Source organism: Populus alba, chromosome 7 (assembly GCF_005239225.2).
Source record: "Populus alba chromosome 7, ASM523922v2, whole genome shotgun sequence".
In the NCBI taxonomy this organism is placed as follows: Eukaryota; Viridiplantae; Streptophyta; class Magnoliopsida; order Malpighiales; family Salicaceae; genus Populus; species Populus alba.
Genome location: NC_133290.1, coordinates 2,474,682 through 2,496,582, shown reverse-complemented (window position 1 = coordinate 2,496,582; position 21,901 = coordinate 2,474,682). Strand labels below are relative to the sequence as shown.

Sequence of the window (21,901 nt, the reverse complement as noted above, 5' to 3'; positions counted from 1 at the left end):
GTAAATCTATCGGTAATAATATTTTTTATTACCAACGAACAAAAACTTACTGACGAAAGATTTACCGACAAAGTATTTCGTCGATGATTTCGTTGGTAAATTAATTATCAATGGAATGATAGTACAAATATCGACATAAAATTCCGTCGGTAAATCTAAAGATTGTGGTAGTATATATGTATATTAATAATTACAATTTAAACATTATATAAGTTCTTAACAACTACAAATAATAAGATCTTTCTTTTCTTTTCAAAAATTATTTTTTTAATTTTCTAATCTTTATACTCTTGTTATAAGTAATTGCAACTTTATAATTTTTTTTAAAAAATACATTTTTAAAATTATATTGAAAATATTTATAACAAGGGTATAACAACCACGCGTTATATCGTGGTCTAACAACCACGCGTCCAATGTTTCAGAACCGAGCCGCAGCAAACCAACTGCCACGTGACATGAAATATATACGTGGCAAATACCCAATGAAAGTCTCAGTCGTCCTCGTCCTAGGTGGTCTTTTAATCCTGTACAACCACGTAAAATAAACTAAATCAATAGAGGGTAGAGTTTCTGTAGGATTGACTCTCCAATATTTGCTATATAAACTCTTAGCACCCAGAAAACCTTCTAAAATTAATGGCCATGCCCTCCTATTGCTTTATTCTCCATTTCTTCTCTGTCTGTGTCTGTGTCTGTGTCTGTGTGTATATATGATTTGCGCTGTTACACAAGGTAACTCATCTTCTTCTTCTATATATTCAAGAAATTAGTTTTTATTCGTATCCTTCATGTTAAAGCTTTTCTTGATACACGCACACACACACACCTCTTGTAGACTTCTTGATATAACCAAATTCCTCTTGCAAATAGTTTCTTATATTTATGATCTGTCTTTTCTGTATCTGAATCAAAGATATGGATTCATTACACTGATACGCGTTGATTTGTTTTTCTTTGTTTTCAAGAAAGAAGCTCAATATATTTATATATATATTAGAGAATTGAGACGACATTTCTGTTAATTAATGTGTTGTAATTTGCACTTAATCAACTTATTAATTAAGTCTTAAGAAACAATTAATCACACAGCCGCTTTCTTATCTCCAGCTTCTTCCCTACGTTTGTAATGTATATATTGTGTTAAAGCGTCCTTAATTTCATTTTGTGTTATGAACGTGTATAAAGGATGATTTCTGAGGCCAACCTAACCTTGAAGCAGCGGTGCTAATTAAGAAGATAGGAGATGGAGTCAACTTACCAGCCTTATATCGATCCTGAGTTTGAGTCCCTCATTGAAAGAATTTATCCCCCGAGGTATAGCGTTCTTGAATTCTTGAAAATATAATACATGTATGATCAGTTGTTTGATCTTGCTTGCTGGTTTTGGTGTTGCAGAGTCTGCATAGACAACGAAACATACCAGGATTGCACTCTTGTCAAGGTCACTTTCCATTATCTTTAACTAAGCTTCTTAATTATATGAATTTCATGTTATTTAGAGTAGCTATGTTTAATTTTATTTAGCCGTCTTTTTTCTTGTTGGTGTAGAGTTGATAGTTTCTAGTTTGTGGATAGCAAGAAATGGGATCAAGATCCCATCTCTCTGACTGCCCACCGAGTGCGTACCCACTAGAACTCGAAAGAAAAGAAAAGCTTCTGCTGCTATCATAAAGTATAACTACATAGTTTTATATTTATATGTATGACGCAATCTAATTGCAAAAAGGAACCAACCTAGTCACAGGACTTGGAAAGGAAACCCAAGAAGATGAAAAGGTCACTCACGGCCCTGAAAATGAGTGAAAAGAGTTGTACTGTAACCTAGTTTCCATGGAAATTTCACATGCCCATTTGGGCTAGTCAATTGTTACCTAGATTTGTAACCAAAAAGGTTTCATTAAAATTGAGAAATTTAGCTGTTGATTGCATTGTGGTGTTGTTGCAGGCTGACAGCGCAAACAAGCACGGGATTCTATTAGAGATGGTCCAAGTCTTAACAGATCTTGACCTTGTTATATCCAAATCATATATTTCTTCTGATGGGGGATGGTTCATGGACGGTCAGTGCCCACTGCCCACCAAACTAACCTCACGCTTGCATCATCCCTACATGGTTCCGCTATCTACATCTGTTTTGATTTATTCATATTACATGTTAATTAAGTCTATTTATGATGAATATGGCCCTGAACCTGTGCAGAAAATGAGAAAATATAACTTTGAGTCAGCAACAACTATCCTATGTCTTGCCTTTGCCTTATTCATGTGGGTTTGTTTTGATTGCATGCTATGCAGTGTTCCACGTGACTGACCAGCTTGGAAACAAACTTACTGACGAAAGCCTCATACTCTACATCCAGCAGGTCTCTCTCCCTCTCCCTCTCCCCGTATAAGTATGCGTACATGTATAATCAATCATATATACGTCTAAGTATACACTTAACAGGACAAGTCTTTTGTAGATATTGAAAACTGTCTGCCTTCATGCTTTTAATATGAAATGGAAAACAAAACGCAGGCACTGTGTGCGAATAGGAGAAGGGGGGTATCAAAGGAATTGCCAACTTGTCTCAACAGAGAAGTTAGGCCACGACATGTGTCAACAGAGCACACGACCTTGGAGATGGCAGGGACTGACCGACCAGGTCTGCTGTCCGAAATATCAGCTGTGCTTTTTGAGTTGGAGTGCCATGTCACAGCTGCCTTGGCGTGGACCCACAATACGAGAGCTGCTTCGATAATCTACATGGAAGATGGGTTTCGAGGAGGGCCGATCACAGATCCAAAGAGACTAGCGCATGTACAAGAGCAGTTGGAGAATGTGGTTGAAGCCCGTCATGGGACGGGGGAGAGGAGGAGCGTCCGGTTGAATGCTCCAGCCCCAGGACAACAGACCCACACGGAGCGGAGGCTCCACCAGTTGATGTATGCCAACATAGACTACGAACCATGTCAGGGATGCAATGGCGGAGGTGCAGCACATAGGAATAACTGTACCAAAACTCATGTGTTTATTGAATCGTGTGAGGAGAAGGGGTACTCTGTGGTGAATGTCAGGAGTAGAGACCGGCCAAAGCTCCTGTTTGATACACTCTGCGCTCTAACTGATATGCAGTATGTCGTGTTCCATGCTGCAGTCAGTTCTAAGGGCACCATGGCTGATCAGGTACGACATCAACGTGCATTTCTTTTGGATCAGAACATTGTGTTCCTGAAATAGTATGATAATTGCTTGATCGGAATGTGGATGTTGCAGGAGTACTTTATTCGGCAGGAGGATGGATGCACTTTGGATACAGACAGCGAAAGGCATAAACTAACCCAATGCTTGATTGCTGCCATTGAGCGCAGAGTATCCCATGTATGTACTTCTGTTCATGTTTAAGTTCTATTTTTCTAGCACTCTAGAGAGCAATGGCTAGTACAATTTCACCATCATAAGCAATCAAGAAACTACCACTTAAAAACCTTGTTCGAACCTGTGACTGAATTATGTTCAGCAGGGATTGAGGCTGGACATTCGCACGCACAACCGAATGGGACTGCTCTCAGACTTGACACGGGCATTCCGCGAGAATGGGCTATCAATATCAAGTGCTGAGATTGGAACAAATGGTGATAGTGCAGTTGGATCCTTCTATGTTACTGATGCTTCAGGATATGAAGCAAATCCACAGGTAATAGAACAGGTACAAAAAGAGATTGGGGGATCTATCGTGGTAGTTAACAAATCACCAGGCTGGACACCAAAAACTTCAAAGACTCCCTCAGTAGCTAGTATTAGCAGAACTAGCAGTGGCAGCAGCATACATGAAGATAAACCCCGGTTCTCTCTAGGAAGCCTATTCTGGTCCCAGCTTGAGAGGCTTTCAAACAATTTCAGCTCCATACGATCATGACGAGTTTCTAACTCGGGAACTGCTTCTTGGGTTGTACTTTGTATCTGTTGTTTAGTAAGTTCGAATGCCAGGAGATGAGTAGTTTCTCTTGCTATAATCAAATGACATAATGTACGTAGACACCACTCTTTTGATTTTAATCCCTCCCACGCCTAGTGCCAGCAAAATCAATCCAAATGATCATCTAATTTCAGTAGGCGAAGACTAGGACAGCAATTCATTAACTGTGATACCGACTAGAGGGAAATTAATCCGAATTCTTGGTATTAAATTGAGATGTGTTTTCTTGAAAGTTCTCCTTTTCTCTCTGTTATATTGGGACATTTTACTAGCCAGAGTACCAGTTGAAAACTTCATCTAATTCCACATCCAGTTGAAGGACACTGTAAAATTATTACGTAAATATATATATATTCCATGCTTGATGATTCAGTTTACATTGGAATTTGGAGTTATGTACAGAAATACAGTTTTACAGCCCAACTCGAATTGCAGAAACCATATGCAAGATATTCACAGTAAAGAGGTGAGATAACATTAAAAGAACAACATGCAACATCAAAGCTTTAGTCGAAGAATCACATCACTTCACTGTCATCAACATCAAGCGAATCACTAGATTCCTTGGTTTAAGAATTGCGAGTACTTACCTGCTCAGACCCAGTATTTTTTACTCTTACAGGGTTAATATCCTTAACTGAATCAGCAGAGCTTCAGCTCAGCTGAACCCAATCCCGCGATTCTTTTGTTGAACTCTCAGAGCCTGATGCCACTTTCTTGTAACTTGTAGGTTCATCTTCATCATCCTCTTCAAGATCACTGAATGAAACATCCTCATCATTTCCAAGAGGCATTGAGGCTCCACTGGCACCAATCATTTCTGAACTGTCATCTTTCAACCAATCATCACCATCATCCTCAAATTTCTCATCCAGAATCCTAGAGGAACTGGATGATGAATGTTGATGTTTGGTCTGGTTGACTTTTTCTTCCTCAACTATGTATTTGTCAATAATTTGCATCTGAGTACTTTCAACTGGATGCTTCTCCATTTCTGATTCAGCTGAAACATTGGAAGGGACTGTTTCATGATCAGGTGTCTTGGCTGCAAGTGTGGGGGGGACTGCTTCACTGCCAGATGTCATGATTGCAACTGATTCAGTCTCAGCATGAGATGGCACAGACAAAGTCTCTTCGTGTGGTAAATCAGTATTACTATTATCTTTTACACTGGAAGTGCCAACTCCAGGCCAATCTGGAGTGGAATTTGCCTTATCTTTGTTTTGCAACTCGTGAGACAACATTGCTCTCGCTTCAACTATCTGCAAGAGTACATAAACATTTAGTGATGCAGGTAATCAAGTTAATTGCCCACGACACAGTTTAGGTAGATAATATCTTAATATCACATGGAATTGAAATTAACTAATGACAATAACCAATAACTGCCAAAATTAAACCATGCACTCATGGACATATATAAAAATATAGCAGTCAAGATTGGCCCAAGAACCCCAAATTGCCTTCCAAGTTTTCACAGAGCAATGGTTAAATGCAAGGCAAGAAAACAGCCTCAACCCTCATATTATAAAACAAACTGGTTGCTATCATCATTTCCAAAACATTCACTAACCATACTCCTGTGACACAGACCGAACAACAATCCCTTGCGTTTTCTATTGTATCAGAGACCAAAAATCAAAATCATCAAACCTTCTTTCACAAAAATGTTCACCATGTTCGCAATATGTACATAACGAACCGAGGCACAGATTAGGAAGGAAGACGATTACGAAAATAGAAAACCAGATGAACAAAACAACCTCCACAGTGACGGAAGGATTATGCTAGAAGTTCAAAATAACTAAACTCAGTAATTCTCAATAAACATAACTCGAGTAGCAGTTGAACCAGCTAATAATCATCGTAAAAGCAACATACTTGTGGAGTTGAAAGTAGCTGAGCATCATGTTTAGTGAGTCTAGGGTGCAAGAGAACAAAGTAAATCTTCCAAAAGCAGCCCTCACTCATATATCCAGGACAAAGTTCAATCCTTAAAGCAGCTAATCTGGGAGCAAGACGCTCGACAGCTAAAGCATGTTCTTGTTGGGCATCCGACATATCAAAATCTGAAAAATACCATAAAAAAAAAATCAGACATACCCAGACATGATTTTTAATAAAACAAGAAGACGACAGACCTTCAAAATCTTGAACGCGAGGAATGGGAAAGTCGAGCCAAGTCTCAGGATGCATAGCGACATCTCTAGCAAAACCCACAACTTCTTCAGTCACACCCACAGCAGTTGCCTCAATTGTCGCAATCTCATCATCGTCACTCTCGGATCCCAACTGGAGCAAATCGGAGGCGATCTTTGTGAACTCCGACACCGTTTTGTTAGTGGAAAGCTTGGAGATCCCTGACTTAAACTTGCCTCCAATTTCGGAAAAATCACTACGAATGCCGGCGATCAATGCAGCGTCTTCGTCATCTGGATGAGGATCATTCTCCGACGGTGTAGGAGCGAGGAAAGAAGCGACACCCCAGAATTGGCGGGATAGGGTTTGTTTAAGATCTGTTAAGTCTTCTTTGAGGCCACGAGGTGTCGTGGATTGTCGTTGTTGTTGATCCGATTCTGTATTGGAGAAATCTTCTTCTTCATCTTCGAAATTTAGAGAGTTAGCTATAGACCTTGCTAGCCATGCCATTTTTTTCTCTGGTAGACACGAGTGACCAAACGGTGGAAACAAAAGGCAGTGAAGAGACTAAACTGGGATAAAATGGAGAGTATAGGGACCAAATCTAACATTACCAGAGCACACTAATGAGAAAAATAGGTATAGCAAGGAGCCTGTGTCGAGCTTGTAAAGCTACACCACCAGAAATGCTACTACTTCGAAACCGCCTCTTCACTCTCTCATCGCTTCCCTCTCTTCCTCAACACGCCAAAAACCCTTTTCCGTTAACCTTCTCTTTCAATTACTCGACCCGAGAACCTCCTAACCCAAAACCTTCCGGCCATGTCTCTGCTTCAAAGACATCGAAACCATCTCCACTCTCTGACGTGGCCCGGTTTGTCCGTACAGTTCTCTTTGTGCCGCCGGGAATTGACCCGGATGAAGTGGCGGAGGAGATGATTTTGCCCGGCTCGAATATCGTTGTTGGACCTTATGCGGGTCATTCTCAGATTAAGGAAGTTGAGTTTGTAAAAAGCAGTGCAAGGGCCAAGGATTGTCCGAGAGATGAGCGACCTGAGTTTGCAATTTTGGGTCGGTCCAATGTGGGAAAGTCTTCACTTATTAATGCTCTTGCTAGAAAGAAAGAAGTTGCTCTCACTTCGAAAAAACCAGGTTTGATGTTTTGAAAAAAAGGTCCGATTTTTTTTTTAATGTTATTTTTGGATTATGGATTTTTAATGGGGTTTGATTTATTTTTATTTTTATTTTTATTTTTTATATTATGCATTGCAGGGAAGACCCAGTTGATAAATCATTTCTTGGTGAATAAAAGTTGGTACCTTGTGGATTTGCCTGGTTATGGGTAAGCAACTAATGTTTCTGATTTCCCCCCTTGTTTTTTAGTTGTTTTCAATGATTTTTTTTCTAGGCGATATATTTGGTTATTAAGTATAGTGACTAGTTGATCATTTCTTGGTGAATGAACTGGTGCAAAGGATGTTTGCTTGGAATTGTCCTACTTTTTTCGAAAGAATGCTTACTAGGGTTATTATGTATAGTGACTAGTTATCATTTCTTGGTGAATGAACTGATGCGAAGAATGTTTGCTTGGAATTTTTGTACTTTTTGCGAAAGCACGATTACTAGGCTGTATTAAGCTTAATTTTTATACATGGATTGGGTGTGCTTATTGCTCTGTTTTTATATGCAATTATTTGGTGCTTTTCCTCGAGGATGAGTAGAATAGCTTGCTGAACTTGTCTTGAGATTAAGGGAAATACCTCAGCACCAGGTCTAGCTCGGGGGGTTCAAATGAGGATTTAGCCTTTAAGTAAGATTCTACGCTTGAGCCGTTGAGCTGTAATACCCTCCATGTTGTCCAAGAAAGAAAAAGAGAAAACTTCTGTTGACATTTCTGGTGTATCCTTGCAACTTTGAGGTAGTTCTATTGTTTTGTAGTGATTCTGTTGGGGAACGATTTTGTTTTTCCTGTCTATGCCATTTAGATTGATTTTATTATACGATAGTTCTTTCTATATCAACTAGTATATTTTCTTGTTATGTTTTAAATTTTAATCATATGTTTTGTGGTGGAAAGTTTGTGTTCCACAAAACTGGCAACTGAAGCATTGTTTTCAATTACATTTCCCCCCATCAAATTTTTGGGAAAATCATTTAACAATGGTCTGATATTTATAGCTTCATTGGTTTGAAGTTAAACTAAAAAAGCAAAATTAATTGTTGTTTGGGGCTTGTGATGGTCTATTCATAGAAATGGAGTAGCAAAATTGGGGTTGTTATTTGCAAATTTATGAGTTGCCAAACCTGATGGTTTTGAACTTTTGAATATATATATACACACACACTTAGCTGCTATTTGTTTGAACAGTTCGAGTTAGTGTTCTTGCCTTAAGTTGTAAGTTGTATTACTTGCAGCACAGGGTAAGTGCTGGTAGTGAAAGGAACTTGGGTTGGGCCTGCTTTTCTGTCCATGTTGCTTTAGTCTTTCAAAAGGAAAACTTTTGTTTTATTAGCAACTCTTGCTAAATTCCTAACGTTTAGATCTGTGCTTAATCTTCGTGGGCCAAAGCCGGTGAGCATATTGTGCACTTATCTGAATGTGATTGTGGAAAATTAGACATTGTTTTTCTTATGATGGCCTTCCTTCAGGATTTATGAGGACATAGAAAAATCAATTATAGATAACAATAAGTGCCATCCAGTTATGTTCTCATAATGGCCGACTGTGGTTGTTAGATTGTAGTAGAAAATGGCCACATTTTTTGAGAGGCAGCAAACTGTTCTATGGGAGCTTTTCCAGTTTGTGCATCTCTTGGCGTGTCATTTCTGTTTGAACTCATGCAGGATGCTCTGCTTTAGTCTGTGATAGCTAACTAACTTGTTCATGATTCATTTGTTTTGAGAGGGCATTCTATTGAAGAATTGAATGACTACCCTTGAGTATCTTGTTTGTGTTGCCCAACTACGTCTTGGAAATTAGTATCTTTTGAGTATGTGGTTGAATGGTTGCTTAATAACTCACTCTGTTTTCAGGTTTGCTAAAGCCCCAGATTCTGCTCGAATGGACTGGTCGTCGTTTACAAAGGGCTACTTTTTGAACAGAGAAACTCTGGTAGCTGTCCTACTTCTCATTGATGCCAGCATCCCTCCTCAAAAGATTGACCTGGATTGTGCTAATTGGCTTGGACGCAACAATGTAAGCTTCTCTTTAACTTTAACTGTAAAACTATCTTGATAATTTTTTAATGTGTATAACTAGGTTACCTGCGTGATGCTATATCAGTGCTTTTCATTTCTGCCATTCCAATGTGTTTCAGATACCAATAACTTTAGTTTTCACTAAGTGTGACAAAATGAAGGGGGGGAAGAGAACAAGGCCTGATGAGAATATCAAGAATTTTCAAGAGTTAATGAGGCAAAACTATCGGGAACATCCTGCATGGATCATGACTAGTAGCGTCACTGGTTTGGGCAGAGATGAGCTTCTCCTGCACATGTCCCAGCTAAGAAACTACTGGGATCAATAAATTGAAAACAAATGTTAAGTGTTGTGTAGAAATTTTCTTCTTCTTCTTTTTTTTAATGTATTCTCATTACTTGTAGATTTTGCCAATCAAAGTTATGGTAAAAATAAGTAGGACCCGTAACATGCACTTGTGTTGGATGTAACATTCTTCATATGTACATAGATGAGAGAAGTCTTATTGTTTTCCTTAAGATCTTATCAATACCTGCTCTATGCTTAGATAGTTGGATTTTACGGTTTCAGCTATACTTTTTGACTGCAGAAACTTATGTTATCTTGATTTTCAATGCTTAATCTATGAGTTGTTATATAATAAATGCCGAATCCTTATGTCTGGACAAACTGTGATGCTGTAGTCAAAGGTTGTTATTTTGAAGTTCAATGGACTTTGGTCCAATTTCTACAGTCATGGTCCTGTGATTTCCTTCATCTAGAGGAGGGTCACTTGCAGCACTCGCTGTCTCTAACACTCTCTAAGTTTGACCATGCTCATTTTTCTGTGTTGCATGAGATCTGAGGGCATCTTCAGTGCTGACAAATAACATTTTCCCCGGTTGGTCTTTGAATGCATTTCCTGCCTTCTGTTGTCTACTTCGTCGAACAACTGACTTCCCAAGTAGGAATTCCTGTCACTTGCATTTCATGGTCAAACATCTAAAAAGTACTTGTGTTTTTTTTTTTTTAACTAATAAATCAGCAAGGATGTCAACTACTTTTGGTGGGCATGCAATAGATCTAAACCTAAGATGCATGATCTTTAACACTTCATGCATTTAAAAATCAAGCTTTGAGCTTCGTATTGACAAAAAGAACGCACTGGGAAATGTTGAGTATGAGACGCTATGAATATAAGATCACAAACATCCATCCCCAGGCTGCTATAAGCAGGCGTGGGCCAAAGGTTCAGTAGGTTTAGGGATTTGCAGTTTGCAGGGGAGTCCAGATATTAAGCTCAACACAGATTCTCTTTAAGCAACTTGCTGAGACAATGGAAGACTTGTTTTCTTTGAGCTGGCTTCTGTTTAACATTCGAAAATACACGATGTAGCTGCCATTAAAAAATACCATCTTTAGACATGTCTAGCCAGTGCTGGAGCTAGGTCAGATGGACCTGTCCAGATCAAACCATTTTCATTACATAAACCCACAGCTGCAACTAGTTATAATACTATAGACTTACATCACCAAGCAATCAGTTTTGGTCAGCATGAACCACCCAGCTAGTCTGACAATTTCTTGAATCATGTATCCGATTTGATTTTGCCTTCTGTTGCTATCCTTTTTACACAGAGCCTTCATATTAGTTTCGGCCATAGTTTTGCCAAGTTGGTAAGGTTCTTCAGGACAAGTTGCCTCCAACAAATCTGCTCTGTAGCAAGTGGTTCTCCTTTGGAGGGTCGCCTGAGAAAATCCGGGGAAAATGGAAGCAATTACTGAAGGACAAAGATTGTTACTTGGAAGGAATTTACAAGACCAAATGCCAAGTGATCCAAAAGCTAAACTTTCTTTTTATTTTTTATTCGTTGTTAAGCTCTCAAGTTTATAATCCAAAGACAATTACGAACGTGGATAGGAAATTATCAATATAACCAAGCAATTAAAAGTAAAAGAGAGCGAGAATTTTTAAAATAAAACCCTCAGAGTAAGCAAATATTCACGACCAAATCAATAACAAAATAACCCATTATTTAAAAAAAAAAATTACAAATCTGAATTCTAGGTCAAACCCACTTGCTACTAGCTTCTCGAAGTCCCAAAACATTATATTTTATTCTTTCCTTTTAACTTTGTGTTTTTCTCTTAGCTCCATAATGTATACACATTCATGTTGGCATTCAAAATAAACATGTGTTTCATGTTAAAGTGTAACTTATATAGTTTTAAAATCTGATGTTGTATCAATAAAATAAATTTTTGGTTATATGTTGGGAGGATTAACTCTAATTTAAAAAGAAAACAAATTAAAATGATTTTATTTTAAAAAAAAAAAAAACAATAGTCTAATGGTCGGATTTTGACCAAGTCAGCTATTTTTTTTAAAAAAAAAAAATAATTCAAATTGATTTAAATCCAAATCAATTTAATCTCAAATTAACCTGTCAAATTAAATTGAATCTTAAAACTATAGATATATTTAAAGAAGGATTATCCTTATTTATAAATTTTATTTTTACATCAAATATCAAAGGTGATCAAGATTTATGCTTCGATGAATTAGTATTTTAAATTGGATATTTTCTAGAATGAGTTAATATGATTTCTTTGTTTTTCCATTGCAGAAAGAAAGAGTAATGTTATATAAACAAAACTTTTACATAAAACTTTAATATAAACATATGTAATATTTACTAATTTAGTGAAAAATCAATAATTTAAATTCGTGAAATTCACACTTTATTTCGTATAGGTTCAGACTTCAATTTATATGAAAATCTAGTGTGAAAAATTGTTCTTATACAATTTGTTTTCTAGAAATAAAGTAATTTATCCTGAAAAAAGCTGTATAGTTTGTAACTTTGCCATCAAACCTTTTTCATTCTATTTAAATGTCAGCTTTTCCACTAATCTTTAAATTAGAGAGCCAGACCTTAGTCTATCACATGATTTCTTGGTTTTCTAATAAATTTGATGTGTTTGTATGAATAAATGACAAGAACAGCCACCATTATTTAAAAAAAAAATGTAGGAATCAATCTTCACAATGAAGTGTCAACACAAATCTCACCATTTATTCCATTGGGTCCCTTCTCAATTAAATAGGATGGTCCACAATATAAGGAGAATATTATAAGCACACAAATATTATACGAATGAACAATACAAATATCTTGCTATAATGAAAGCAAAAGATACTACAAATTAAAAAACCATATATGAAACCATAAAATCCGATAAAACATATATCTTAATATGTTCAAATTACAAAAGAGTACATAATTAGGTGGTGGTTGAATATTGGCTTATGACTAGTAACAGTTGGACTTTGCTCGAATCATCGCCGTCATATTAATTTAGGGTTTAGAATTATTCTGGATGTTATTTTATGTAGTATTTTTTTTAAAAAAATATATATGTATATATATATATATATATAATAATATATTTTTTTTATTTTTTAAAATTTATTGTTAATATTATCACATCAGAACAATAAAAAAAATAATAACTCAAAAGCTCAATTAAAGTATAATATCAAACAGGACCTTTATACATAGTTTATATATTTAGCAAGCTAGATGTATTTTACACCACACTTTATAAGTTCACAAACACTTGAGAAAATATGTTAGAATGCAGGCTCGCATGTATTTGTTGGATGATGGATATTCTATCCATTAGGAGGAGGTAAAAAAATGTTCTTAATTGGTTAATTATGTGCAAAATGACCCATAATTAATCTAACAATTTAAGCTTATATGAATTATAAGTAACTAAGTGGTATGTAACTATGTCTTAAGCTCGATCCAAGCTCCTTCAACAAATTTGTGCTTGTTAGTGATAGTTTTTTTTAAAGTATTTTTTAAATTATTTAATGCTTGAATGATTTTTTATAGTTTTTATATATTGATATTGAATTAAAATAAAAATAAAATATTATATTATCAATTGAATTTATTTTTTTTTTCAAAAGCACCATATGTACGAACATTACCAAAAACCTACTATTTTAATTATCATTGAGTTTATCACAGAATAGGGGGGGGGATTAAAATTCCACATGTATGTCATAACTTTATATTGCTAAGAAGAGCCAAATGAATTTCTTAAACGCTTCAGCAACGGCATTTTCACACAAGCAATCACATAAGTAATTACCATACACACACACACTACATGATTCACAAATCTATTGAATATTAAAAAATATATATTGAAAAATGAACCAACAGTCTTGATATATTGATTGCTTCATGTTACACAAATGAGTGTCTAGCTATATATAGCCTAGGGCTTCCAGAGCTGACGATTATTCTGGTGTTTAAGAAGTTGAATGGTTACGGATTCAACCGACGCCATATTTTTTTTCTTAATTACAAGGTAAAGAACTGTGGTTTTAAACTGCATCTGTCTGCAGCTTAATTGAGAAAAGACGAGATGATTCCCTGAGAGAAGAAAAGGGGCAAGAGAGCTGCCTCAACCTAGCTAGAAGAAATTGTGCTAACAGTACTGGAAGTAAAAGATGGCATGGGGATATTGTAATTAACATCTAAAGCACAGTGCCTTGCTCAAGACTGGAAAGAGTTCCTGGACTCAGAAGAGGAAAGGAACACCAAGCACGAGAGGATGGTGACAGATTCAATTCGAGCGAACTTGATACGGCCATTAAACTATCTGATAACTTCTTGGGTTTTACATCCAATGATTCAGACATTAACTCCTGGTACAAGGCAGACAATGGGGTTTTCGCAGGAGAAGGAAGGAGTTGTGAGGGTACTGCTGAAAAATCTCGACCATATAATGTTGGTTTAGCAAGATCAAGTGGAGGAGGTGCCACGCTTTGGAGCCTTGGCTGATGCTGTGGCTCTGGCACTGGCTCTGGCTCGGGTGCACCAGTGAGCTTCTGAACAAGGTCTCGGAAGTTTATAGGATCCACCTTGTAAACTCTTGGTGGCGTTGGAGGCAATGGTGCTATTGGTTTCTTCCATGGTTTCATCTGAGGTTTCCGAATGGAATGGAGTGATAGATGGTAAGATTGTGGCATTTTCAGGCCTTTTGTTTCCTCGGAGGATTGTTTCGAGTACGGTGATGAGGATGTCGTTAAAGAAGTAGAAGAATTATATGCTTCCATGGCTGAGGCTGTGCTAGAAGTATTTGGTGTGCTCGTGCGCGGGCTTTGAAGAAGATGAGGAATGAGATTTGATCAACAAAAGACTGCATTAAATAATGACGAAGCGAGATACATGTGTAGACAAATCTGTTGATGAGACAAGGATGCATCAACTGATTGCTAAAGCTATTGGTCGGAGAGGCAAAAAGAAATGTATTTGTTTCTTATCAGCCGACGCCAGTGCTGACATCAACTAAATTGTCCAACGCTGAATTCTTGACCCTTTTTAATTTATTCATTAAAAATATTTCCCACCATAACTGCCTGTATTCATTCTTCCTTTGAATTTATCTCTTTTTGGCTCATCTCAATCTTGATTTTAATATTCGTTTGTTCTTGTAGAACAAAACATAATTTATTCTGATAAATTAAAGGAAATGCAGGATTTATAAGAAAAATAATAATTAATGAGCCAACCATTGAAGAACGTATACCTAAGACAAGTCCCGAATAGCGAAGCCGGCGACTAGCCGCCTCTGTTAGTGGACTTTGTTGCCTCCTCGCACTCCTGGCCTTTGCTCAGAATCTTTGACCAGTTTAAAGCACTTAAAAAACTTAGATGCAATCGATCTACGCAAAACTCGTGATTATGAAAGTTAATTTATTATATAATCAAACACATTATTTATTAATCTTTACAGTGAGAGTCTGTTATATGAATACTTTTTTTTTTTTTTTTTTTTTTTTTTTTTTTTTGATAACCGGGGTGTCCGGGCCAGCTTGCGCGCACCACAACTAATCCACTGAACATCCTGCAAGCCCAGTGAACAGGTAAGACACCACGGGGGTGACAGGGGTACTCTTTGAGGTTCGAACGTTCGCAAGGATTGAACTTGCAGTTTACCACAGCCAGCTAAGCCCTCAAGTGTCTGTTATATGAATACTTGATTCCATGCATTCTTGCTATTGAAAGTAATACTTTCTTGTTCCGTCTTCATCTGAAATCTGACCACCTCTGCTGGAGAGGGATGGGTGCATTGAACATGCTTCTTTTCTTCATCTATAATATTAATAATATTACGCTTTTATTGTTTTATTTTTTATTTTTATACTCTTACATAACCTTTGATTATTGTCTCGAGAAAAAGTAAAGAAAACATATTTTTTTGTTTTTTTTTTTTAAATACAGTAATTTATTTCAAAGTTAATTAGAGATGAGATTGATTCAATTTAGTATTTTTCAACGGAATATGTTTTTTCCATGTAAAGCTGGATTGGAGCTATGTGATACTAGAAACTCTCTATAGCCATGCATATTCGCTGTAAAAGAATTCAATTTCTTGGACACATCCGTGTGGATGGTGAAGAAAAACCTGGAAAAATGGACTCTTCAAGTGACACGCGGGGAAATGAACCTTCCTTCTTTCTTTCTTTTTAGAAATTGAGTCGAAACATTTACAAGCACTTTCAGCCGACCCAATCTGAGATTAGGTGAAAGAGTCGGGTTTCAAGGGGTTAATTTGGAAAATTTTAAAAATTATATTTAAAATTTTAATATTTCATATAAAAAAAATTTAGAAACAATCCATGTTAATATAGACTATATTTATTATAAATAATAAAATTTAAAATATTATTTCAAAAAAAAATTATCCTACATTGAAAAAGATAATATGGTAAAATGTTATCATTTTAAGTCAAAATATTTAAATCAAAAGGATTTTTTATCTCACCTTAAAAAAAATATATAAATATTTTTTATGAATATAGAGTATATTTATTAAAGGATTTTTAAAAAAAAATTATAAATATAAAATATAGATATTAAAGGGTTCAAATTTTGTATTAAAATATTTTTTTAAGTATTTATATAATGAAGATATAATATTATTTTGTGCAGAGCTAGGAACACAAATAACATTAATTTGATAATTTAGAAGTGGTAGATGGTGAGGAAAACAAAGTATAGCTACGGCCTGTATGAATAGTATGCAAACTGGACTATCACCCACAATTATCTCAGCTGATCCACATATGTTGAGGGAGAAGGGAGGTTTTGCAAGTCATTTGTCACATGATGTGAGGTAGCAGAATCCATTAACCATCAGTTGACGAGGCACAATTAGCCATTGGTACGTTCAACAGGTTGCTATAATTTGAAGCAGCGCGCACCGTTTAGCTGCGTGACCTGGTTGGTCACAATATTGACAAGTAAGGCTAATATTTTGATAACCATTTGAAGCGCCTTCTTTGATGGGTTCAAATGAGGAACCTTTCTTTTAATATATAGTTGATAAGCCCAGAATTAATGAGAGTTTCGGTTGTTCTACTGAGATGGATACTTTTGATTTCCATGAGAGAGTTGACAGTGGCAAGCTCATCAATGTTGTCTTTACCAGTTGAAAGGTACGTACTCAGAGAGTCATGACTCGAGAGCGTGATCTATTTGCATAAAGATGAATGAGTTTGTCCCGAGCTTCCATTAAGGCAGTGGCAGAGGCTATAAAAAACATAGCAATCTCTCATGTTGATGCTACAATATATAGCACGCAATAATAACTGCAGGGTTATGTAAATCTATAGAAAGATAGAATACCTAAATAGAAATATATATTCACTAATAAAATTTTCAATTAGAGCTTATGTATGATTATTTTTGGTAGAATTTTATATCCTTGTATTTGTGGTCTTTCTTTATTGCTTCTATCTACATCACAAGCTCCATGTACAAGCTATATGTTCTATAACTTCATTTTATTTTATTTTTATTCTCCCCTTTAATATTTATTAATTTAAATATCAGAAAATGTATTCGTTCTAATAAGAGACTGGTTTTTCATAAACAATTCAGACCTGAAACAAGACATGAAAAGTTCGTATTTTTTCATAATCTATCCTCACTAATGGGTTTAATTTTAGGTAACTGGCTTGATTTTCTTACAGTATTTTTATAAACATCCTCTTATGTTTTTTTCGAGAGTGAAAGCATCTACTCTCTCTGGGGTGGATGCTGAAGAAAGTGAAGTGAATTGAGACTTAAAAGTTAGGCCCTGGCCTTATACGTAGATGAACTAGGTGAGCCCATGATTATATCCACCGGAGGAAAATGCTACAACTTTCAGCCTCGCCAGCTAATTACCTTACATTGAAGCCCAAAATTGATAACCTCAGATCGGCTAGATCCTGGATAGAGTGAGTATATTAATTCTAAATTAGGGGTGTGGTAATTAATCAAATTTATTATTTTCTCTCATTCCTTAAATTAAAAATTTGAAAACAATATTCAAAATACTTTATTTCTTTGAGCATATAAAATTGGTGAGAGATAATGTAATTAAAATAACTGACATACAATATTCCTATAATGTCGAGTTAAGAACTTAAGAAAGGAAAAAAAAAATATATATATATATATATATATATTTCTGGTCATGTGGACATAAGATAAGTGGAAGGTCCAAATCACTGACAAGTTGACAAAAACAAAACGAACGACGTCTTGATGTCATCTTCAGCAATTATATTTATAGCGTAGTTGACTTGGGCTGTTTAGTGGTGCTTTGTTTAACATTAATTTTTATTTAGTGTTTTTGAATTGATGAATTAGTATAAAAACAAATTTTAAAAAATAAAAAATATTAATTTAATAAATTAATTTTTTTAAAAAAAAACTACAAAACACAACCTCAGCTTCAAACCATTTCTGTTCTTTTTATTTTTGTCCACATTTTACTATCCACAGACTGTACTGATGAGCTACGTATTTCTTTCGATGTCGATTTCTTGATCTTTTCTAGTCTAATTGCTGATATATGCTTGAAGACTTCTTGAATCTCCGACCAGCTTCGTCTCTCTAATTATTAACGACTTCTTGAATCTTCGAACCTGTTGTGTCTCTTCTAACTGTAGATCAAGTACGGACTATGGATTATACATAAAAATTAAGATTAAAAGAAAAAAACTAACTGGAATACTGGCATTTTGCTGTTTCTTCTCCTGTTCACTTACTTACCCTGCTGATCGACTGCTTGCGTTGCTGTCTGCTGGCCTTCGGCTATACTAGCTAGGGCTCATAATCTATCCTGCTTGAGCGGTTTGTGTCTTGAAATATCACAGACTTGGTTTTGGTTTACGTAAGAACCGGTTCTCGAGTATATCTAATTATATTAACTATAACATTAAAAAAAAAAAGAAATGAAACGATCCTCTCTGTTCAACAGATTCCTCGGTTGAGCTATTGAAATAATTCCTTACATACGTGGAGATATATATGATTAAAAGTTTGATTTGAAACGTTCCTCGGTGGAGTCTTTAATAATGTGGATATATATGAAATAATTATCAATGAAAAGAAGATGCCTTCAAAACGATGGCGGCATCGATGATGTTGTTCACATGGGAGTGACCCGTCAGCCTCAATCGAATAATCTAGGCGTATATTCACCGCAACATTCATTCATAATTAATTGCTAAAGATTAATATTCTAAATAGAACTTAATCATCAATTAATAACTTAAATCCTCGTCTCATTAGTTGACGATTGAATTTAGCTATATTCATTGATTTACTCAAAAATATAAAGTAAACGATTATTTTTTATCAAATGACACTTGGTTATTTATTTTTAATACAAAGAATGATATTATATTTCTTTATTTTTTTATTTAGAATAAATAAAGAAATATTGATATGTCTCTTTCTTAAATTGATTGACAAATCGATTATCAATAATATAATAAATCAAGCATTGTTACTTTAAAATATCAACCACATTTCAATTTTAAACATGTCAGCAAATCAATTTCAAAACAAAAGATTGATTCGCTTGGGCATGATAGAGAGCGAAATCAAGTTCTTCTCTTTTATTATTTAGTATTTTTATTATTTATAGAAATTATATTAATTTTTATTATAATTAATTATTTATTGTCTCCATCAGTCAAATAAAACAAATTATTTCTATGGGATCGAAGAATTTCATGAATTTCATTATACCCTTTTTCTTTTAAGATTTTTATTTTTTATCTGGTATTTCATAGGAATAGAATAAATAATAAGAATTACAAAAATTATCAAGCTAGTTTTTTCTATTAATTAATATTCAACTCTTCATCTTCTTCCTAAAAACTCCCAATTTTTTTTTTGTAAAAACCAAACATATTTCCAAAACTCCAAGTTTTTTCTTCTTCAAAAATGGCATCTTCCAACAACTCTTTAACCTTGTCTAAAACCTAGCTTGCTACTTCCCCAATGTTAATTGGAAATTATAAGCGATGCCTCAGAGGGTATGATTAGAGAATGCCTGGGGCCTTCCTTACCAAGAAGAAATCTTCCCTAAAAGAGCTCATCTCATCCCTCTAGTTATCAAAGAAGAAAGACTTCTGATTCAAGATGAACATGTCAACCTCAACATTTGGGAGAAAACGATTACAATATGGTCCAATGTTAATTGCATCAATTGACTCAAGCGAATGTAGCAACACTTTTGAGATGATCAGCAGAAACACCAAAGGTTTTTTCTATTCCATTTCATTGTCAAAAACGACCACCGAGCCAAATAAATAGATGCCGGCCTCTCTCTAACTCCTTCCTGGTCAAAGTCCAATAACTTCTTCATCTTCAGGTATGGGATGCAACCTATAACTCTCTTTGATTAATTTGGCTATAATAAGAGGAATTTATATAGAGGGTGAAGGATTATATATACGTCTCTCTTCACAACTCCTCATTAATCAATTTGAATACCTGTTAATATATAGACACCTCTAAGGATGGCACTTTCATAAAACGAGAGAATAAAGAAAGAAACTTCCCAACTCAGCACGAGCATGTTGCTTTCTTGCTATGCTAGGCATGTAGATACTCAATATACTCCAGGTCTAAGAATCCTACTAAGGCTTATAAGTCTTGTGACCTTTTGTGCTCATCCACATTTACAAGGCCTTAGGAGAATGCTAAGTCGGGATCGAGCAACAACTTTTCATAGTGAAAGGCAATGTCTATGGTGTTTTTTGATAGGTGTTGTTGATAACCTAAACTTTCACGAGTTTAGTAATGTACAGTTAACGATGAACCCTCGACTAACTTGTGTTGGAGAGAGGTTGATGAAAACTCAATTCCATAACTTTCCTCTTAGATGCTATGTGGAAACTTTCCTAGCGATGATAAGAAGAAGTGACCAATTCATGGCATTCCTTGTTGCAATGAGGATTAGTCTAATTAGTTGGTTGTCTCTTAGTCTGTCAAGTTCACATGCAGCAGCATAGAACAGAAGCTGTGAAGGAGGAACATGCTTCAAGATGGAAGAGTATAGTGACTTGCAGGGAACTTCACTTTGGTTTGGTGTTAATTCGGCCATATTTAAAGCAACAACAATTGCTCGAGCGAGCCCTACAACCCCCAGCTACTATGCTCGCGGTAGGGCAACTGGGATTCGTTGAATGCATCCCTTTTTATGTTTTATGTCACGAATCAAGCAGGTTCAAATAGAGTCGTTTTTTACAGTTTTGAGCATGCAAGTGATGAATAATGGGACTTTAATTTGATATATAGTTGAACACCACCCGAATCACTGCAGGGTAAGAAACTTCACCTTGGTACGTAGTCTGTCATCAGCCAAGCTTCTTTCCTTAATACCAGAAGTCCAATGATAAGAAAAAAATCAGAGTCATTTTTCAACCATTATGACTCGACGAGGAATAAGAAAAATGTTGCTTTCTTCCAACAACACGAGGGAAAAACCAAGCATGGATCAGACCGCAGGTGCCGTCCTTCTGAATTATATTTCTTCATTTTAGAAAAACAATCGTTGGATTTTCTTTTTGTGTGGCGCCGTTTCTATTAGGGCTAGCAGTTTTTCATTTATCTATGGTCTGGCTTAATTACTTTGAAAACGTGCCAAAATTAATGGGTTGATTAAATACTCACACATATTATAAAATAACTATACTTACAGCGTGGTTACAGGAAATTTTATTTTCAATATCATTCTTCTCTCTTTTTATTATAAACAAATACAATCATGTTGTTTCATAAATACAATTTATTTTCTTACTCCAACATAATTAGTGGATTTAATATGAAAGCTCTTAAGTGTATATTTGACATTCTCTATAGTTTTTGAAATTGTGATTGAAAAAAAATTATTAATTTGATTTTTTCTTGACCAAGGTTTCATTAAGGGTTTTTAGTGGAACATATATATTAATTAACTATATGGGCCAGCGTTTCATATATAGTAAATTAGCAATTGACATCATATAATCAGCCCCCAGTAATTCCATATATATTTGCCTTCCAATCCCCGCAACTGCAAATATATACCCATCAATCTATCGGTTCATCTCCGGAGTCCACAAGGAGATAATGACGGCTTTTGAGTGAGTTTCCCTTCTAAATTCTTATCTTCTTCTTCTTCTTCTTGCTATTTCTCATTTCTTGCTTCCATTATCTCCCATAAAAACCTGTATTTATTATCACTTCAATCCATTCACACTTCGGAAAAG

The 21,901-nt window shown here is 35.5% G+C and overlaps 4 protein-coding genes across 6 annotated transcripts; 2 read left to right on the top strand and 2 right to left on the bottom strand.

Annotated features, from left to right (window-relative positions):
* The first annotated feature begins 619 nt into the window (after positions 1-619).
* LOC118050497 (ACT domain-containing protein ACR1) lies at positions 620-4,042 on the top strand. 3 transcript variants are annotated; one of them, XM_035060858.2, is made up of 8 exons: positions 620-735; positions 1,223-1,317; positions 1,399-1,444; positions 1,949-2,063; positions 2,299-2,366; positions 2,522-3,169; positions 3,260-3,364; positions 3,504-4,042. In XM_035060858.2, the coding sequence occupies exons 2-8, from the start codon at positions 1,247-1,249 to the stop codon at positions 3,900-3,902; spliced, it is 1,452 nt and encodes a 483-aa protein (XP_034916749.1). In that variant the 5' UTR covers positions 620-735; positions 1,223-1,246; the 3' UTR covers positions 3,903-4,042. The 3 variants fall into 3 exon arrangements, with proteins under 3 accessions (XP_034916749.1, XP_034916750.1, XP_034916748.1); XM_035060859.2 differs by having other exon boundaries at positions 623-735; positions 1,189-1,317; positions 3,507-4,042; XM_035060857.2 differs by having other exon boundaries at positions 623-735; positions 1,189-1,317.
* A 372-nt stretch (positions 4,043-4,414) lies between these two features.
* Positions 4,415-6,611, bottom strand: LOC118050499 (uncharacterized). Its single transcript, XM_035060860.2, has 3 exons — positions 6,104-6,611; positions 5,844-6,031; positions 4,415-5,224 (listed from the first exon to the last, which is right to left on the bottom strand). The coding sequence occupies exons 1-3, from the start codon at positions 6,609-6,611 to the stop codon at positions 4,616-4,618; spliced, it is 1,305 nt and encodes a 434-aa protein (XP_034916751.1). The 3' UTR covers positions 4,415-4,615.
* Positions 6,612-6,727: 116 nt separating this feature from the next.
* On the top strand, positions 6,728-9,813 carry LOC118050500 (GTP-binding protein At2g22870). Its single transcript, XM_035060861.2, has 4 exons — positions 6,728-7,253; positions 7,374-7,443; positions 9,135-9,297; positions 9,419-9,813. The coding sequence occupies exons 1-4, from the start codon at positions 6,728-6,730 to the stop codon at positions 9,626-9,628; spliced, it is 969 nt and encodes a 322-aa protein (XP_034916752.1). The 3' UTR covers positions 9,629-9,813.
* A 3,685-nt stretch (positions 9,814-13,498) lies between these two features.
* On the bottom strand, positions 13,499-14,489 carry LOC118050501 (uncharacterized). The gene has a single exon (XM_035060862.2). The coding sequence runs from the start codon at positions 14,414-14,416 to the stop codon at positions 13,835-13,837; it is 582 nt and encodes a 193-aa protein (XP_034916753.1). The 5' UTR covers positions 14,417-14,489; the 3' UTR covers positions 13,499-13,834.
* Between the last annotated feature and the right edge of the window lie 7,412 nt (positions 14,490-21,901).

What these genes read in the sequence shown, in the direction of transcription:
- LOC118050500 (XM_035060861.2), top strand. Translation starts at nt 6,728, where the DNA reads ATGAGAAAAATAGGTATAGCAAGGAGCCTGTGTCGAGCTTGTAAAGCT. An exon ending in TCTCACTTCGAAAAAACCAG is followed by an intron (nt 7,254 to 7,373) that starts GTTTGATGTTTT and finishes TATGCATTGCAG; the next exon opens with GGAAGACCCAGTTGATAAAT. An exon ending in GTGGATTTGCCTGGTTATGG is followed by an intron (nt 7,444 to 9,134) that starts GTAAGCAACTAA and finishes CTCTGTTTTCAG; the next exon opens with GTTTGCTAAAGCCCCAGATT.
- LOC118050501 (XM_035060862.2), bottom strand. Translation starts at nt 14,416, where the DNA reads ATGGAAGCATATAATTCTTCTACTTCTTTAACGACATCCTCATCACCG.
- LOC118050499 (XM_035060860.2), bottom strand. Translation starts at nt 6,611, where the DNA reads ATGGCATGGCTAGCAAGGTCTATAGCTAACTCTCTAAATTTCGAAGAT. An exon ending in TCGCGTTCAAGATTTTGAAG is followed by an intron (nt 6,032 to 6,103) that starts GTCTGTCGTCTT and finishes GGTATTTTTCAG; the next exon opens with ATTTTGATATGTCGGATGCC. An exon ending in AGCTACTTTCAACTCCACAA is followed by an intron (nt 5,225 to 5,843) that starts GTATGTTGCTTT and finishes GTACTCTTGCAG; the next exon opens with ATAGTTGAAGCGAGAGCAAT.
- LOC118050497 (XM_035060858.2), top strand. Translation starts at nt 1,247, where the DNA reads ATGGAGTCAACTTACCAGCCTTATATCGATCCTGAGTTTGAGTCCCTC. An exon ending in GAAAGAATTTATCCCCCGAG is followed by an intron (nt 1,318 to 1,398) that starts GTATAGCGTTCT and finishes TTGGTGTTGCAG; the next exon opens with AGTCTGCATAGACAACGAAA. An exon ending in AGGATTGCACTCTTGTCAAG is followed by an intron (nt 1,445 to 1,948) that starts GTCACTTTCCAT and finishes GTGTTGTTGCAG; the next exon opens with GCTGACAGCGCAAACAAGCA.